General features: G+C 36.8%; 2 protein-coding genes across 3 annotated transcripts in view; both read left to right on the top strand.

Annotated features, from left to right (window-relative positions):
• The window catches only part of RAB3IP (RAB3A interacting protein), a 33,950-nt gene extending 22,941 nt beyond the window's left edge, over positions 1–11,009 (top strand). For both annotated transcript variants that reach the window (XM_059816421.1, XM_009808681.2), the window contains 5 exons: positions 1,721–1,849; positions 4,159–4,271; positions 7,759–7,858; positions 7,965–8,034; positions 10,768–11,009. In XM_059816421.1, the coding sequence (XP_059672404.1) occupies positions 1,721–1,849; positions 4,159–4,271; positions 7,759–7,858; positions 7,965–8,034; positions 10,768–10,850 (495 nt within the window). In that variant the 3' untranslated portion in view covers positions 10,851–11,009. The remainder of the gene's footprint in view (positions 1–1,720; positions 1,850–4,158; positions 4,272–7,758; positions 7,859–7,964; positions 8,035–10,767) is intronic.
• A 2,865-nt stretch (positions 11,010–13,874) lies between these two features.
• MYRFL (myelin regulatory factor like) overlaps positions 13,875–20,531 on the top strand; it is a 44,746-nt gene continuing 38,089 nt past the window's right edge. Inside the window, exons 1-2 of the mRNA XM_059816343.1 lie at positions 13,875–13,920; positions 19,693–19,783. Coding sequence (XP_059672326.1) covers positions 13,875–13,920; positions 19,693–19,783 — 137 coding nt within the window. The remainder of the gene's footprint in view (positions 13,921–19,692; positions 19,784–20,531) is intronic.

Below are 20,531 nucleotides of genomic sequence, written 5' to 3' on the forward strand. Positions count from 1 at the left end.
GGGTTTAAGGTATGGGAAACATTCCTTTAGGGAGCAAGTTACACTTACTGAATTTCATTTGTACAATGAGGTTGATAGCTTAGCAACCAGAACATTTATGGACTAGCTTAAGATGGTTGTTCCTGATTGTACCTGAGTGTAACACAAGTAGCTCTAATGGAAAACAAATTTGCCAGTCTGATTTTTGTACATTCTTTTTCAACACAAAAAAAACCCCAAATGACAAAAGAACTCCCCAAAATATATATGTAAAAGAATGGTGAAGTGCTGGGGGCTCAGAGAAGTGGTAATGCATGGGAAAAGAACAAAAGACTGAAAGAGGTTGGTTCAAAGCAGTGTACTGACCTTTTTAATAGGGTTAAAAATAAATTATTTTAATTTTTAGCATGTGTTATTTTTCCTCTGTCATTATCTCATCTATATTATTTGTTTTTAATATTACAGTATTTTAAAATCGCATCCTGGTTTACCTTTGGCCTGCAGTGTACATCCCTTCCTATGGCTTTAGGTTTGGGTTTTAGGAGTATAGGTCTGCTATAGTACAAGAAAAGGATTTAACAACCAGTTGGAGGGGAGGGGTGCTGAAGTCTGCGTCAGCAGAATGTCAAAACCAGTCTGAGGATGGTGTTGCGTCTGAGGAGCAGGATGGTGTTGCATATCCCATCAGGGACTAGCATTAATCTTTTATGTTGGATTAGGAGTATGCGTCAAAAGCACTCATCCCCGCTCTGCTTGGTTCACGTCTTGGAGTAGTGTTGCTGCCTGTGAACAGGAGCCTTCTCAAGTAACCCTAAACCAGATGATGTCCTCTGGGAGTATCTCAGCATGCTGCAGCTGTTAGTGGGTAGCCAGCCCACGGGACAGGCTATCCCATAATGCAAACATGGATTTTAATAGTGACCTAGTACCAGTCTCCTGAACGCCAGACTGGATAGGTGCCTTCCCACTGCTAAACTGATATCAACATGGAGATGACAAAACAAGGTGTTTTCAAAGCAGATAAGACCATATCTTCTTAACACAGAGCTCGCTTACTCCTAGCATGATTTAATGGGTTGTTGACTAGAGGAGCTGTGGGGGAGCAGGCTCATAAATCATGCCTGGTGAATATCCTTGCCTTCCTGTTGTAGCATGGTGTAGGAGAGACTTTGGGCATAAAGATGGACAATAAGAATAAGTGTATAGTTTTAACTGATTTGTATATTGAATTCCTGTTTTCCTGTGTTAGTATATTTAGTGTGTTAAATGTCTTGTCTTTTAGCATTTGAATAGCAGTGTGTTATATTCAGATGCAGGGTGAACATATGAGATGTCTAGGATTGCAGTTGTTTTCTTAAGATTTCTCTGTTTTTCTGTAACTTGTGGAGATGGACTAAAATACTGTCATGAAGACGTATCAAGAAGAAAATTATGTTTTGGCTTTTTTCTGTTAAACAACCAGTTAAGTTTTTCAAAGCTATCCTGGAAGCCTAGGAAATGGGGGAGAGGTAATGAGCTTGTCCCTGGTGTCTTGAAAATGATATGTTTTGACTTGCTTATATTTACAGTCTTAGGAAAGTGGATTTAAGAAGGTGTTCATAGCTGGGGCACTATAGCATTCTTTCACAGTGCAATGGAAAGCATTTAGTTTTAATGCTTATTATTTACCTGTGGATATTTGCAAATGATAAGACACTAGTGTGATAATTGCAATACTAAAATATGTGAATCTTTGTTCTAGGCTGACCTATCTTTGTACAATGAATTCAGATCTTGGAAGGATGAGCCTACTATGGACAGAACATGTCCTTTCCTGGACAAAATTTATCGGGAAGATATTTTTCCATGTTTAACCTTCTCAAAAAGTGAGGTAACGGAAATAGTCTAAATGTGGTCACTGATGCTTTTTCCCTTAAATATGTTACATGAAGCCAATAGACTGTATTAAAAATGTTTTCATATGAAGTTTAACCAATTTTATTTCATTAGAGCATGACAGCTTACAGTGAAGTGCTGAAGTTTAGTCTGGAGTATTGAAATGATCATTTTTTCTTCACTATTTCATTTATGCTATTCCAGATACGGCCCTTTTGGGTCTACTCCTTCAGATGTTACTCCTATCTGGCAGAATCTGATGTTTGTAGGAATGGATGGTGGTTTTTTTCCTGATATTTCAGAGATACTGTTCTGTAGAAATAATGTCCTGTCACTGTCTCTTGTTTATATAGGGGGCAGTAGAGACCAATATATTTAATTTTGTGGACCAGTTTTCTCTCATATCAATCAGAGCAGGCTGCAAGCCCAGTCTAGCCGTTTTCTTGGAGTGGTTTGAGTTACAAGAATTAGACTTCGGGATTTGATATGATGCAACAGGGACCATTTGGGAATATAGCTTTAGATGAAATGAATTATGAGACTTTTTTGTCTTGTGTTATTCCCACACACTCTACCATACAAAGGAAAGACTGGAGTTTTACCCATCCTGGGAATAATGTGGAACCGATTCCAGCTCCAGCTGCTTTACTTAGTTTTGTTAAGCAGCATTTACAGGCTGTAGTTGTGATATCAGTCTCTAGGGGAAAGGGACCATATTCTTAGATCTTTATTAAAATAAGAATAACAAATTTTAAAGCCCTCAGACTTGGTATTTTTTCCCCAATAAAATCAAACAACTCACATGGAAAATGCTGTATTTTCTTCATAATGTTTATCTGTTGTTTTTATGTGGTGTTATGTTCTTTTCCCATGCTTTTCATCTACTGTTACTTGCTGGCCATAAGCATGCACAATCTTTTAGTTAATTGTATGGTTGTTTCATTATGGTTGGTGTACAGCATCATATGAACCTCTCCCACTAAAAAGTTTAGTTGGTTACTATGGGAATTAAATTGCTTCTGCAGTATGTGTAAGGAAGCCAGCCTGTTGTCTTTCCCAGCAGCTTCATTTTGTTTTTTCTGCTTCAGTGGTGATATAATTACTGTAGATTTTTATTTCCTCTTAAGGAAAGAATGAGGTTTCTAGCACTTGTCAGTTATATCAATTATTGTTTCCAGATGCTGTGCATAGTGACCAACATCTGTTTTCACTTGAATATCAATAAACTAATCTGCAGTTAAACCAAACAATAAACTACACATGTATTGCGTTTTTGAATAATTGGAAATGCAGTTATCTGAATGGTTGAAGTATTATATTAACTCTCAGTAGCCTCTTGTGCACATGTGTAGTGTTTTGCTTTTGGGAGATGGCAGAGAAAGTATTTCATATGAACTCCTTTAATAGTAACATTCTGTTTTTTTAAAATATTCAAAGTACAATAGAAAAATATCTTTAATACTTGGTAGGAAGGAACCTTGGCACAGAATTATTTAACTAATAATATAAATTGCACCTTCTTTTAAATCAATTAATGGCTATTACTTGTCCATACTTAAACAGGAGTCTTGGGCAAGTGTTGAGTCCAATCAAACAAAATGGGCATATTTCTAGTGTCTTGTGATTGTGTGTTTATAAAGAATTAACATAAAAAAAGCCTGAGCAGAGTTGCACTTTGTTTCATGAAGATGATGTTTTAACTAGACTGGTGTTTGAAAGTTGCAACTGGCTTTTCTATATATTATGTTGGCTTTTTTATATATTATTCAGTCTTACTTGTTTTAACACCTTTCTAAAGCTATCTTTGGCTGAAAAACAGTGACATAATATTTACTTGTTTTTTGCAAGACAAGGAAGCATGCTGCATCATTTTGTGTTTGTATAGAACACAATAAAACCAGAGCAAATTTTTTTAAATAAACAAAGTTTATTTATTATTTATATGCCATATCCAGTCTCTGACAAGAGCACTGCATGTACGAATTTATGTGCTATTTGGGCTTATGAGGAATGACTGAAAATACAGTTAGCATTTTAAATATGCTTGACTACATTCCCAGCTGTAAAGGCAGTTATCTTGCCTCAGGGAGGGCAGGGTTATTTGGAGGGCAGAATTTAAACAGAAGCCTGGAAATAGGACCTCTTGCTTATGATGAAAGCAAAATCTTATTTGTAATTGAATTTCTGTTTTGTGAGTTGATCTCTTTTGGTGTTCCTAACTTTACAGAAGAAGAAATATGTCACTGCTTTGAGGCATGGATAACGTAGAACTGTTTTTAACTGCTTTCTAAATTTCTCTTGCAGTTGGCCTCAGCTGTTCTGGAAGCTGTTGAAAACAACACTCTGAGCATTGAACCTGTTGGCTTGCAACCTGTTCGATTTGTGAAAGCTTCTGCAGTTGAATGTGGGGGACCAAAGTATGTTAAGCTAACAGACAGAGGGGGGATCTTGACTCATTTGAGATAACTCTTGGATTGAGAAAACTGCCATCAGCTGATCACCTCAGTCAAATTTGTGTATCTGAAACTTTATTTCCTAAAATCTAAGACTTCAAGATTGCTGTTAGAAAATTTTATGGGGAAAGTAAGCAACTAATAAATTAAACTTTAAAAAAGACTAATATAGGATAAACCTTTAAGACAAATTCCCTGTTTGGGAGAGCTGTTTGCTTCGCTTACGATGCATTGACTGCAAAAGTAACATTCACTTCTTTGGAGAAGACCATCTTGATAGTTAAAACAGATGCTTTTGAACTAGGGGCTATCACCTGGAAAGCATCATGAAAGAAATAGGTATTCAAGTAGTACAGGCTGAATATCGGACATCTGGAGTATTTGTGGCATAAGAAATTTAGGATATAGCACACTGACAAAGGTACAGAAGGATTTGACAGGAGATATATAGAGTAAATCCTCTGAATTTGAGCAGGAGGAATGTAATGAAGCAGGAATGAAGGTGAAGATGAGTTTGAATCTAAAGCAGGAAGTATGCTTGAATGACAGGAAGGTTATTTTAGAAATTCTGGAATGGTCCTAAAGGAATCTGAAGCAAGGCTTGTTGTCAGGTACTGATACAGACATTAAAGTTAGGTGGGAGGGACTTGCCTGAGGCACTGGGGCTTTGATGGATGTGGAGGAGAAGCAAGGCATTTGTAATGTGCTTTAGTGCATGTCAGGGTTAAGCAAGCAAGGTCAGTGTTAATCTGGAGCCTTCCAAATCTTGAGAAAGCCTTGACTTTTCTGTTGGTGATCTTTTGGACAAGTTGACAATTCTTTCTGTAATACTTGTTTTGACAGAGTTCAATTTTCTGATAGAAAACTTGCATTAAAATGTTTTCATCTGGCTCAAGATTTTTTTCTTTCTCATCGCTATTGGGTTTTAGTTCTTGTTTTTCCTCTGTTTTTCAGTGGAAGAGAAAATACTTTAATATATTTCAATTTTTTTACTTTAAAGAAGCTATATAAAATGAAAATTGTGTTTCATTACTTAGTATTTGATCCTTTCTAGCCTACAAAATTCAGGCATTTGTATATTCTTCGGCTTACTCCTGTCACCAGAAAACATGCTCTTTGAGCTGTAACAGCCTCTCATCAGAAGGGCCCACCATGAATAATGGAGCTACTCAAGGGGTGGTGATTTCAAGTCCAAGATACACCGCTGTGAGCTGCGTTCCCTGAATGCAATAGAATCTGGACAGCCAGAAGCTACTGAAACAAGTCGTGTCATTAAAGAGCAATTGGCAAATTGATTTAAAGTCGTGGTTCAAGCAACTTCCTTATGTTTTGACATGATGAAATATTTACTCAAAAACAGGCTACTCAATTGCATTGTTCAGAAGTTTCATGAGATTTTTTTAACCTGTTTTCTCCAGTGTAAGATAAATTTTTAATTAGAACTTATGTAATCCTTAAATAGTTTGCTAGGTATAGATTAATGTTTTGAGATGACTGACGCACAAATTGTAATTTAGTTACTTTAGATGTATCAAAAGTCCAGACATACTCCTTTCTCCCTTCTTCTGCTGTCATGTAGTGACAAAAACTTTTGTGGTATTGTTTGCAGATAAGTAATAGGTAAGGAATATGCAGTATTTAAGTGTAATTTGACAGCAGATGTGCTTTGCCTTATATATGATTACTGACACTGAATGGGAAACAGGTGTTTCAGTTTTCACTGAATCAGAGTAGCAGTTTCACATTTTTTATATTTATACAGTGCAAAGCACTATTTTTATTGGAACCATGTTCTTAAATAGGTAACAAAATATAGACAAACTGTAAATAAACAATAACAAAAACTAGAGTAATATTTTTAAAGGAATTATTTTATTGTATAATTGCCTAGGGGATGGGGGAACAAATGCATAAAATAGTGGGTAATAGCCCAACAGCAAAATAAGGAGTGGAGGGCAAAGAGCTGTGATAATAGGTTCTTGATATACAGAAGTTATTGAATGGTGCCTGTGATGGTGTGTAGTAAGTACTGCCTTAACGAAAGACAGCCGTGTTTCCCCACAGGATTCAAATAATTGTCCCCATGGGGAACCAAGCGCTAAGCTGCATGTGTGCTGTACAGCACAGAACTGAGTCATTAGTAGTAACAGTCACGCCAACATTTAACCTGGTGTGATGGAAGATAACATATAGAAGGTAATTCTATAGCCAGAAGGAAAAAAGGGCTTTATTTTCCTAGCATTGAAAGTCTGTCTTCTCACAAAAGCTTGACTGAAATTGTGATCTGCTTGCTTCAGCTACTGTAGGATTTCTTGGCTCAATGGACTGTTGTCAGTCCTCATAAATGCTATGGAAAACCATACACACTCTTTAATTTTCTCCTGTCTTACATGGTTCTGTGGACCAGCTGCAGGCTATTTGAAAGGGCCTCTGAGCCACTGTTTAGAACCACAGAAGCTTAGTAATTTTTGTTTCACTTTTGAAAGGATGCTTGTTCTTAGACTCCCTAGTTTTTTGGTAGAAATGGAAGGGAGAAGAGCCAGCAACTTTTAAAATCAATGAAACAGTGGATGCCATGACAACCCAGTTCATCTGAGAGGCTGCAATATAGAAATTCCAAATAAATCAAATTCCTGTTTTATTTACATTTATTAAGATTGTATTAATAGCAGTTTCTTCAATAGATTCAAACCTTTTTCTAAAGAATGGTGGAGGAAATTTTTAAAAATTCTTTGCCTTTTTCTGAATTGTTTTTTTTTGGGAAGAATTTGTGGTGACTACTGACCTTTCCTTGTTCCTGAATGTGACATACTTGCAATACACCAGAAATAGTAAATTTGATTATTCTACCATCACTTTTTATAATGGTAATGGAAAGAATTATTGCCAGACAGCCTGTTTTCCTTTGTCTCAAATTATTTTATATTCTGAATGTAAAATACGATTTCAATTTGGGCATAAATGCAAAGCCTGTCTTAGAGTGCATCTTAGAGAGGCTTCAGAGAATTGACTGCTATTCTGTAGGGCTGATATTTTTTATGATGAAATGCAATATCAAGCAGAATTTTTAAAAAATCTGTTTAAATGTTGGCATCAACTCATAATTTAAACAATGTTTATTTCACATATGAAGAGTTAATTAAAGAAATCCCACTGTTCCAGAGTTGTCAAGCCATCTTGAATTAGTGAATATGGAAGTACATGACCAGAGCTGAAGAAAGTTTTAAAAATCAGAAACGCATCACGATGCACTGGTATTGAAACAAAATTAGTCCTTGTAGAACTAAAATAATTGACAACATAATGTAATAATTGCAACTTGTAAAATGAAGGCCGAGACTTGGGTATCTGGGCCAATATGAAACAATTAAGTAACACCTTAAACACATGCAGGTGTTTAGACATTCATGTCAATTTGTTTATTAAATCATGCAAACTTTATACTTTGTAGGAAATGTGCTCTCAGTGGACAAAGTAAGTCATGCAAGCATAGAATCAAATTAGGAGATTCAAGCAGTTACTACTACATTTCTCCTTTCTGTCGTTACAGGGTAAGTAGATTTACTGTGATTTCATTTTGAGTAGTAGTTATTTAGTTATTTTTCCATACCATTATACAAAATTATATTAACCACCATTATTTTTTTATGGGTTCAGATCACTTCTGTGTGTAACTTCTTTACATATATTCGATACATCCAGCAAGGACTGTTGAAGCAGCAAGATGGTGAGTAGGAAATTGTATTTGGCATATATAAATAGAAATTTACATAGTGCATGTGCCTAAAACTTGCTACCTGTGCACAATGGCTGTGACCTGACATTACAGGAAAGCTATCTGTTGGTAGTCATTGTTGTAATTACGAGAATTTGGTGACATCCCACCTTCCAATAAGGTGGTTTTTTTAAGAACAACAAATTAAAAAGCAGTGATTTTTAGTCCATCTAAAACCCCCTTACGTTGTTCAGTAAGAAATGTTATGAAAAATTCTGTAACAAGAGGAGTTAGTCACAGTTTTTCTGTACAATATTCAAAAATCAAGGCTCTTTCATAGAATATGGAGGTATTTTAGATAAAAAAAAAATCAGTTTGTTTGATGTGGGCCATTTTTTTCTTCTTTCCCTTGGTGTTTTGGTGTGTCTTATTTTGCGCATTGAGAATTCAGACAGCCCTTCTTGTCGTACTGTCTTTCAGGGAGAACTGGCAAGGATGACAATACTTTGGGTTAAATTCTAAAAAATAAACAGGAAACCATACTGTAATCATTCATCTGAGTGCAGCTGAGAAATGAGGTCTCTGTCATTGCTGTGGCATGGCAAAGTCTCTTGATTAGGGCTCTGGTTATAAATGCATCTGACAATGTAAGGCTTGATTACCCCTCACCTCAAAAGGGAAATGTGGTTTTTACTGCTGTTGCTTCAGGCTGGTTTCCCCCCCGCGCCCCCCCCCACCACTGGAGTTACCCAGTCACTTTGTTCCTGTCAGAATAGCATATCCAACAACTGCCTATTTACTGTCTGCGCAGTAATTTGGATATTTGCTTAACTGTGCTATTCAGTTTCAATATGTCCATATAAAAGATTATGATTTTGAAAATGTATGCACTGTACATGTAGTGACTTAATTCTGGAATTTAAAAGTATATTGTGTGTTGGAGTTGTAGTTATTGGTTTTCATTTGCAAGACTATTTTATCTGTTTATCACTATAAAAGAAAATTACTATGATTTGTGTTTAAACAGTACACAATTGATTTAATTGGATTTCCTGTCCAGGTCAAGGAATATTGCCCAACAGCCTTCAGTCCAAGGTTTTTTTGAAACAGACCATATCACTTAAGCTCCTGGATTTGCTAAGCACAGATAGCGGAAAAAGTGTCATTAGCCCTGTGTCAATAGTTAATTAAAAAAATTGCTTTCACTTTTAAAATTTAACTTATTTTTTAGTTCAGTTGCATTTTTGAAAGTAGAGTAAAACAGCATTGTAATGTTTATGGATGTCTGTGCTTTTCATTCTTTCAGTCTTTGAGTGTGTGTGGTTTAGCTTCATCCAGAATTTGGCTAGAATAAGGCCCACTTTGATCTACCTCACCTATAGTCATCTCTTCTAATGTTTCCCAATTTCAAGAGCTCAGTATTTTAGCTACGCTCAAATCTTTTGTTTCCATTTCTAACCTGAAGTATTCCTGAGGTGATAAATAGAGAGTCTGTTCCTTACAAAAAGTAATGCTGTTGACTATCCTTGTCAAAGGGAATTATTTTCATGGAATTCACCAGAAGTTCACCTATTTCATACACTAAATTATGTTTAATCAAACCTTCAGATGATGGTAATTTTTACAGATGTACTAGCATTGCAGAAGATCTTGAAAATGTGTTATTTAAGTTTTAATTTGGTTTATTGTTAAAAGGCTTTTACTTTGACCAAAAAGGACCTATATAGTTTCAGCTAAAAATTGTTTACTTTGCTATTGAGATAAAGAAATTAATACTTTTTCCATCAATACTAAAATGTTTTCAGTATTATCAGAATTATTTATTTGTCATAATAAGTTTTGAAAAAACTTGAGTTTGGTGTTTCAGCTCAGTTGTCATCTTTACCATTAAAACCATAGAATTTGCATTTGTAGCTTCATGTAAATATTTCAACAATACCTTTAGAAGAATATAGGCACTCATGATAACTGTCTATATGCTGCTCATGCAGCATACCATTTCTGAGACAGAGGTCACTTTTACAAAAGTGGTTTTTGAAATACGGTTGGGAAGACCTTCTACTTGTTGCTTAAGTTAATAATCTTTGTAGTCATTCTACATCATGATCTTTACTGCATGGAAATTATTTTTGTCTTGGATAATTATATACTCAATTTTGATCAGTATTGCTGTGGTGTCTAGAAGCTTAAGGTATGCACTAGGTTCATCATGTTTAGCGAAATACAGATGAAATTAAAAAATCTTTTTTCTTCCCCAATTTATTGCTGCTGGCAGATTATTGGTGGAAAGAAGAGGGAAGAAAGATTACAAGTGGAAAAAATTACAACAAAATTACAGATCCTGTGATGAAACAATTCTTATCCAACAAGTTCTACTTTTTTCTTAGTCTTTTAATTTTACAGAAAATAGGTCAAACGGCAGGGCAATTAAAATGAGAATCAGCAATTAATTGAAGCTGACAAGAATACTGATAATATTTTTGTTCCCCAATTTATAAAGAAATCATCTGAAATTTGGGGATTTTTTTATAGGACCATCATTTAGAATTTTTAAAATAAATACTTTAACAAATTTTGTCACAACCAAGCACAAATAGACCTCACACATTAATTCTGGTTTTACTAAACGTTCGTTACTTCTAAAGTTCCCCATAACTGAGCTACAGTGAGGCAGCCTTTATACATCAGTTGAAATAAAATATGTATTCAGTATGTTTAATGATATTTCTGTCTTTTTTTTTTTAGTGGATCAGATGTTCTGGGAAGTTATGCAGCTGAGAAGAGAGATGTCACTAGCAAAACTTGGCTATTACAAGGAAGAGCTCTAAATCTTTTTACTCTTGCGCATGCATGAACTTCGTTGAATATACATAACTAAAATTGCTGAATTTTTTTTGGTTATTTGATATTTATTTCCACAACATGGGTCCAAGATCTTTCTCCTTTTGCAGATTGCACTAAGAATTACTGTGATTGTTTTAAACTGACTTATGCTGTATATGCATACATATGATACTTAATTGAACAAATGTGGTAAGCACTTGCAGGTGTATTAGTGATTGTAATTTACATTTAAAAACAAAACTTCTGATTAAAGTGTTAGTCTGAAGCAGTGTCTGACTTACGTTCTTTGTGATGCAGAATGATGTGGACTTCCCTGATAAGTCATTCCAAAATGTAAAACTGAGATGATTTTTATGAAGAGGGAATAAATGCCTGACACTTTCTTCATTGTAGTGTTTAGATACATGTATGTGTATCTCTAGGCATGTGTGCCAATACAGTTAACAGACAACTAGGAGAACTTGGAATTCTTTGAAGTGCTGCTTTCCTATATTTCTCTTTTTTAAAACAATGTAAGAAGGGAAACATATAGTGAAGAGTCAGCAGCGTAATAAATCTGGGTATCTTATCTCTAAAGTAGGGTGCTTTTCAAACATCAAGGAACAATAAAATTACCTTGGTCACTCTTTGGTTAGAAGTCTGTACTGATCCTTATCTAACTGCTAAAAACTTTCTCTTCCCCTCAAATTTTCTTTCATTAGAATTTTTTCATTCCTTTAAATGATTTTTTTCCTCCTGCTTTTTTGGGATTTCCAGTTTCCAGTGTTTTATACATCAGTTTCCCACAGCTGTCCTTGAAATTGGAAAATACCCATTACGTGATTTCTTCAATATGCTGATGATAATTTCCATATAATGTTAGCAGTTTCTTCACATGCACAATTTGCTACAAAGAGAACCCAAAAAAGGATCATGGCTTCTTAAGGAAGATGCTTTTTCTGTTCAAGTGCTACTTTTGCGCTTCAAGTGGTCCTTTTTCGCTGGGCATAGTCTAAGCTGAAAGCAGTTGATTAGGTTACAAGGAACATAGTTGTGGATATGTGGTAGACTTGCTATGTAAAAGGCCTTTTGGAAAAACATTAGGTCTTGATCATGACAGCTGTTTATCAATTACAGATAAGATTAAAGCATTGGCAGATAAACTGACAAACATTAGAAGTAAAGGCAAGTTTCTATAGTTGGTTCTTTAACAAGAAGCATCTTGGTGGATACAGATATCTCTTGTTTGATGCAGAACAAAAATAACACTATTCATCACTGTCTTACCGGCGTGTTCTCCGTTTTTACAAAAGTAAATAGAATGAGCAGTGGAACCTAATACCATGCTTGCGTTGCTTGCATGTATATGTGCTTGAAGACACTTGCAAGCACTGGCTTTGGCCAGGCATTTCAATGTTAACATTAAAACAAACAATTGAACCTAAATATTTAACTAGTAGTGGAGTATGTCCAGCCTGGGCTATTTCAGTACTGATGAAATATTTTTATCAGTTTGCTGTCACTGGGAACTAGTTCCTGCTGTAGAAACCTGGAAGAATTCTACCTTTAATTGTTAAAAGATTGTTTATTATTTCAATGATGCTAAGGAAGTCTGGTTTTACTCACTCTTAGAAAACAAACTATTTGTTGGTATTATGTTTTATGTTAGGTTCATAAATGCTTTCCAAATGATTGTTAATCCTCAGTTTACACAATGAAATCAAACCGCTTCCAGGATTAGCTAACAGTAGTTAAATGATGGCTGGTAGCTGCTGCTATTCTGACTTAATAATCCTTTACAAGGGTTGCTCATTCAGGCAGAGAGAAGGGGTCCTTTTTATACATGGTAGTATATAGACATAAATGGTATCTAAAGTTTATTATGCTGATGTGATTTTTCTCATACTCGGGACTACAAAGATGTGCCCAGTGTATCTCAGTGGTGGTTGCTGTTTGGCTCGATTACACCAACATCTTGTAAATACTAATCAGCTTGCTTCTGTCTTCAAGTCCCTTCCCTGAAATTCTTTTCTATATTTTTAATAAAAGCTGCCTATCATGAGAAAACTCTGTCACTGTGAGTGTCTGGGGCTTGTAAAAAAAAAAAAAAAAAAAAAAAAAAAAAAAAAAAAAAAAAAAATTGCACAACAGTTACTTGTCTGGTCAATATAACTAATTCAGAAAATGGCCTTTTTTCCAGAGTTCTTGACTTCATTGAAGCTTTTGTTCACAACCAAATGCTTCTTACAGATAATCTACTCAAAATGCCTGGATATTTTTCCCCTGTTTGCTTAGGGGTGACAGAACAGGGGCAATTTTCAGTGTACAAAGATTAATTTAAAGAAAGTGAAATAGGATTTGCTACTAGGCTTAAAAGACCTTTGTTTAGTGTTCCACTTTCCCATATGTTTTTCAATGTTACCTTAGACAAATTGGTTAATCTGTAATTTAGTTTTGTTAATAATAAATAATAATAATGTAGAAGTTCTGCTTCCCTATAATCAAACTGCTGTGAGGTATTATTTTTTTAGAGCAGTTGGATAGTCTGACATTCAGCTGCTTGAATGGGATAGTACCTACAGTGAAACTGGTGATGGCTTTGTGCTTGCCTTTTTGATTACTATTGGTTTCATCAGTAGTATTAATTATATCACCTGTGTGAAAGTACAGAGACAAGACAAGTAATTTTTATAGCTGCATTTTTTTGCGCATGTGTAATTATGGTTAGTACTGGGACCAAAGGTCCTTAAAACAAGAACATTAGACCTACTGAACGGAAGAACGCACATCACCTTCATCTTGCCTCAAAAACCTTGTCAGATTCTCTTTTGCGTGTAGCAGAGTTTAAATATAGCCCTGGCTCTAGTTACGAAGGAATGAAATCAGCTGGGACAAAGTCATTGAAACCTCTGACAAAAACCATGATATTTTCCTTGGCACGTTCATAACAATCTGGAAGAGAGACTGTGCATTTTTCTCAGTGGCACTCTTCAAGCCATAGGGAAGCAAAACACTTCTACTGGCTTTTCATGGATGTGGTGGGAGAAAATGAGGCCTTGCAGCAGTTCTTTGAAGGTAAGAGTCAAGTTTTAAGAGAGTTTTAACAATTTCTGGTGGCAGCAAAAATACAGTAATTGTTTGGGGCTAATTGAAGAAGAAAGGAAGAAGAAAAAGAGCCCCCAAGCCCAAAGCTCTATTTACACAAAGCTATTGTGCAAGGCGATACCAGAATGAAATAGTACAAATGGTACAGGTGCATTGCAGTGCCTTTTTCTGTGTACTTTGGCCAGAAGACCAGTGGGAAAGTGGACCCAGCAGAGCCTGCAGTACTGCTGTGGTAATTGTCAGGATGAAAAATCAGGAAGTGGCTGAGGTCTCCTTGCAATTTATGACTTCTGACATCTTGGTGATTTTCATGAGGTTAGAGAGCTCCCTCCCTGCCCTATCATACCATGTCAGGTTAAAGAGGGTTTTCTTTCCACTAATACTCTTCTGAAACAGCCTGATCATCATTGGTAAAATGGTAATTGTGGCAGTATCCTCGGGGTCCTTCTGGGAACTTAAACTCATAATTTTTTTTGTCTTTTGGCTGGGATCTGTCCTTCTGCCTCTTTCCCAAAGACTTTTTACATTCAAGCAAGGTCCCATTAGTCTCCTGCCTTTCTCTTACCATAAAATCTACTTTCTGATAGATTGCATTATCAAACTGCATTTCTCAGGCCCTGCCACAATGTGATTAAAAATGGCTGTTCAAAGGCTTATGTATTTTTTACTTTTTTACTAAATCTTTTCTTTCCCTTCCTCCAACTTGCACTTTGCATTTTTTTTTTTATATTAAACTTTCAATTTCAAGCTTCTCTTTCTGTATTTGTTTTCCTTCTATTACCTGTGCAGGTATTCATGTGATACAGATCTCAGAGTAACTTGGAAAACAACCTTTTCTGTTTTGGATAACGTGGACAATTTTTGTTTCCCTGCATTTAACTTCCATTGTGCTAAATAAGTGAATTTTTTTTTTTCTGGCACTCTGTTGGCCTAGGTGAGAGATGGCAACTCTAACTTTTGAGTTTTAATTTCAAACTAGGAAATTAAAGATTCTGCACTGTATAGCTGTTAAATACTTAAAATAGTGTTTGACATGGATTATGTATAAAAAAGTCATAATCAGAAATTTTTAGGAATTGACTTGGAAAACAGGACTCTAGGGAGTTTGGGCTAGGTTCTCTTGGCTTTTGTGACTGATACTTTGACGGTAGAAAGTATCTCATTATTTTAGCTGTATGAGCTCTTTAACTAGAATTACTAATTGTAATTCTAGAATTACTAATTTAACACTTTTTAGAAGGTGATTTGGCAGAACATCTGTCTGGGCAAGCGTGAGGGGGAGAAGCCCTGTCAATTCCATTTAATTGCAGGAAAAAAAACATCTTGGGAGGGTATGTTCCTTCAGTAATGTTGTGTGGTTCTGCTGTGTAGTGCTAGAATACAACAAAGGTCTGCTAGTGCAATGCAGTGTGCAGGGGTGCTGTTAGGTGGCTGAATTTCATTATCTGGACGCTGAGATTAGGTATGTGCCAAGGCTACAAGAGCTGATCATGCTTTCATTCAGCACGTAGTAGCTAGGCTCCTCTTGCTGTTAAACCATAGGTAAATCTGAAAAGGGAGCAAGCTGATTTAAAGCAGGTTTTGCACTCTTCAGGCAGGGGTTAGCTCCACTGCATGTAAGGCCAACTCCAACTGATGACCTCTCTACAGCTTAGCATTATGGATTGTGGGTTGGCCTTATAATGCCACCTCATGAAGCAAGAGCAATAAACTGCTAATTCTAACTTGGTGGCCTCCGAGATGAGTCATAGTAGTGCTAGAACATTGTCTTTCAAGGCTACAAAACAAGCTGAGTCCTGCAGTATCAAGTGGAGAATGCCGCCACTGAGGAAGTCTCTCTGCTTCATCAGTGGTTCAGTTTTGGCTTCCAAATGCATCAGCTGGCAACTCAGCATATATAGATCTGTTTTGTAAGATTATTTGAAATTCATGAGAAAAAAGGATCCCATTTTCCCTGTTACTTTAGTTTCTTACAGTGCATATTTGTTTTGACACTCATTAGGAAGATAAACTTACATTTACAATATTGAGAAGGGACAGTCTGAAAAAGGGGTTTTATTCAAGGAAAATGAGGTAATGTTTGTTTTCCTGTTGATCAATATTTTCAATAGTCAATAGACCTCTTAGATTAGATATGACCCTTACTGGGATTTGGCCTTGGCTTTCTCTCAAGAGTAATGGCTTTTCTCTTGTTGTGTGGCTGTTCTGGGAAGTTCTTGTCTTTTTTTCTGTCTCATTTCACTCCTCCCACACTAGAGATTTCATCTTTGAACAGTTTTTCCTATGCTTTCTGTTGAAATTAATACTTTTTAATTAAAATACTTGGGTTTTTTAATCATAACTTCCTATTTGTCAGGGGAAGGTCAGAGGTCCTGATTAGCTCTTGTGCCTGTTCACGTGTAGCAGAGCAATCTGTTCTTGCTGATACTATCAATGGGTTGAGAAACTGAATGAAGGCTGACCTAGTTATACTGTTAAACTCTCTGGTTTTCTGTCCGCCCTCCTTCACTTTGCATTTAGATACTATTGAAAAGGAGGCAGCTGATTTAAATGCAGTCATATGTAAGGCACTACATGGAAATGTTGGGAGAATTAGTTGAGGCAGGCAATTCAGGGATTGAGGCTGATGGCTACAGGAGGGTAAAGTGAAGCTGAGGAGCCAGGTGACGAGCCTCGTGGCTGGAGGAAAGGAGGGGATGTCTGCCAAAGAGAGAGAGATGAAGCAAGAAGCTGTCAGGAGGCTGGAGTTTGGACTCCCTGGGGCTGGAAATAGGGACAGGCTAGGCGAGAATGGACAGGGAGACAGAAGCCAGTGGTAGAACTGACAGGTTTTAGACTTCAAATTGAAGGAGAGATAAACAGTATTAGGCTTATGGAGAAATGGGCAGCATATGATGCAGTTTTTCCCAAGACTGTAGTCTCTGTTCTGCAAACAACCATGTATGAAATCCTAGTCACTGTCTTGGCCTTCCACCTTCATCAGTTTCTTGGGCAGCTTGCAATCCTCTGCGCAGGGACACTAAAGTCGAATGTGTCAGCTGGTGCAGACTCTTCCCAGAGATGTCTGGGCACATTGCAGTGTGGGGTGTGGACTGGGAGCAGAAATCCCTGAGCATAAGCTGATAAAAGGCTGCTGACTCCACATATCCACCAGCAGCTCTTAGCTTGGCACATGGTTCTGTGCAGGAAGCTGTGTGTGCACAGGGGCCTCTCAGCAGGGCTTGCCCACCTACATACATACAGTTCTCTGCCCTTGCAGCAACCCAACGTCCAGGTGAGCAACTGGCTTGCATACTACCCATATCTATTAAGTACTTACTGTGATCAAATGCCTGTGAAATAGATGCCAACATTTAAAATAAATTTGCATATGATCCAACAGCTCCTCCTCTGCTGAAACAGATGCCAGTGCAAGCACATGATGCCACTGACCTGGAAAGTACGCTTAGAAAGAAAGAATAAAGTTCTAGAGGGTAGCCCAATATACTGGCTTTTCTGTGCACCTGTATTGCAAATTTTCGTTAGTGGTGCCCTATCTTCTTCCTAGCGTGCTTTCTTCCTCTCCCAGCACAGAATGACTTATTCCTTTCTTCTCCTCCTGCCCATTTAACTGTTTATGCAAAGTGGAGAGATTAAGAGGGCATGATACACATAGCTGTTGTCATCACTTGGAAACAGAACCAATCTCTGAACTGTGGGTTGCCCATATTAAAGGCCCTGTCCTTGTCTGATTCATAGCTGTACTTCAAAAGAGCTTGTCTCTGACCTTGGTCAAAATAAGGAATTCTTGGTTTTGTGGTACAGGAAAAAGACTTTGTATCTGACCTCTAGCCTCATGTTAGTAACAAAATTATATCATTCTGCATGAGGGCCAGGCAATTTGAACAGGAGGAATAGGTGGGTAAAAGGAGAAGGTGATTGAATAATTTTCCTGTGGATTACATTACCAAAAGGAGAAGTGGTTGAGATTCAAGGGGGGATATCCTAAATCAGACATGAAGATGAAAAGATGAGAATCAAACAAGTTTGAGGAAGGCTGCTGAAGAAAGCCAGGCTCTTGTGTACTACTCTCAAGCTGGTTTTGCAAAGTACTTTGTTCACTGCTACTTCAGAGCTTCCCATGTTACAATTTTGCTGAGGCAAGTAAGTACACTGCACCTACTGAATCTGCTCTCTGATGTGCAGAGGACAGGTTTGTATCCAATGCCAGTATGTTGGGATGCAAGGATCTATCAGTAGCACACCTGCAAGGTGCTATCTCACAGTGAAAGGCAGCCAAAATTAAGTCTGCAGTAGTGATAAGCACATGATGCCTAGATGAATCTGTGATCACAAAGCAATTTAGGAGATGTTTATTAGTAATGTGAATTTATTAATATTTTAATGTAATTATAGAATTAATAAAATTAGAAATCATATAATAATCTAGTAAATAAAATAATATATAATAAAATAAGTATTAATGCAAATTAATATAATAATACAATTAACAATATATTAATATATTATTATTTAGACAGACATACGAGGGGATTCTTGTGCAAGGTGGTGGAAGTGGATTTTTAGATGCTGCTTGCAGTTAAGTAATGTCTAACCACTGGATCAAGAAGGAACCATGTCAGACAGAGACATTGGGAAAAAGAACAGAAGACATTTTCTGATATGGCTTCTTACCATGCACACGTCTGATGCTAGTACAGTGAGAAGACAGTAAAAGCACCAACAACAGTTACTGCTCCTGTGCTCAATGACAGTGATTAACCTCTTGTGTTCTCCCACTCTGCTGCAGAGATGAGATGAAATGGGAAATGGTTGGTGTCGGCCACTTGAGGCTGAGTCACGCAGCTCTGGATTTATAATCTAGTCCATTATATCTTGTGTAGCAGTGGGACAGAGCCATGCACAGCTCCTATGCCTCACTGGAGAGAGCAGTAACTTCAACATCCTTATCTTGTTTGCTTTCTGACTGGCCACACCTGTATTTATGGAAGGCTTGCTGGAGAGGTGGGGAGCCTACAAGGTAGCTCTGCTTGCTTGTTTTTTTTAGAGAGTTCCGGCTGACTTTCTACAAAAGTTGTCATGAATTCTGGAGACTTTATAATCATAAAATCTGTTTATAGCCTTCAGTTACCAAGCAACAAAGGACAAAGTACTGAACCTTTCTATTCATTAATACATTTAACATGTTAGTGGGCTGTTTTTTCAGGGAAAATAAAAGGAAGCCACCAATCAACATTTCTAAAGCTTTATTTTTGCTTTCTTTAAGCTCCGGATAGTGGATTTTTAAACTGTTTCAGAAACTCACTTGCAGTACCAATGCAGAAAGTGGATCCATGTGAGACAATGTCTGAGCTTTGACCCAATCACCTGTTTTGATCCCAGTGTAAGAGAATATGAAGTTATCTTCAAAACCCTTTTTCCAGTTGCAGACTGGAGCCCTTCATCCTCTTGCTGTGGTAATTTAGTGACGCCTTAATGCCATGCATGAACTGGTGTTTGCCTGGTGCTGCTGTGTCATCTTCATCTTCCCCTCCACATCCTCTTCTACTCTGCATTTCCTGTCATCCTTTCTCCCAGAGTGACTAAAACAGGAAGTGTAACCCATCCGTTACACATGAGACAGAGTGGATTTGGTTTTCCTTTGTGTAGGAGAGTGGGCAGTGTTGCTTAGTCTGAAGTACTGATGACTCCCTCCAAATTCCACTCTTGTAATTTCTGTCTTTTTGACATTTTTAATTTTAGGGCAAGATGTCCATGGAGCCTTGGAGAATCCCATGGTGGATACAAGTATGTTGGAAGAATTCATCAGTAGTGACATAGAGTTTGGAACTTTGTAAGTATTACAGCAACTTGTACTTCTCCTCCTTAGCAATATCTCTTAAATTGTTTTCATTAGTGCCATGATAAAATCTGAATGCAACAGTCAGACCTGAAATCTGAGTTTCAAGAGGATTGTGGCTTTCTTTAATATTATTACTTGAAGCTGTATAAAAAGACTTGGAAAAATCAGGTACAGACAGTAATGGAAATATGGTCATCCTGTAGTTCAACAGAATGAATGATAATAAAGTCTGGAATAATTCACAACTGTTACGCTAATTGTGGCATTAAATGCAAAGCTGTTATTTTAATATTCCTGTAAGTGCTAGTTTAGTGTTTATGTACAGAATAAGTGATATAAGTGAGACTAATGTATAATAAACTGAGAGAATAATGCAAACCTTTCAGTTTGAGGGAAGCAGGGCTACTGTTTCATCCTAGTGCTTCATTCAGAACAGAGAAACTGTCCATTAATCTCTTCTGAGACTAATTTTAAGAGATACAAAGGATACATAATGCAAAGGGTCATGGTCAAGGGTGGAAAGTTATGTAGCACAGATGTATCAAAGAGTTCAAACCCAAATCTTTTATCTAGACAACTATCAGATGACTGTTGTTAAATGCAAAATATTTTTAATGGGCTGACATTTGCACTTGCCAAGAAGCAGAGCAAGAGGGGTTGTTTGAAAAATAATTAAACACGGGATTTTTCATTTCAGACACACTCAGCAGTACACCTATTTACTTACAGTAGGCTAAAC

This window comes from Gavia stellata, chromosome 4 (genome assembly GCF_030936135.1).
Source record: "Gavia stellata isolate bGavSte3 chromosome 4, bGavSte3.hap2, whole genome shotgun sequence".
NCBI classification, from domain to species: domain Eukaryota; kingdom Metazoa; phylum Chordata; class Aves; order Gaviiformes; family Gaviidae; genus Gavia; species Gavia stellata.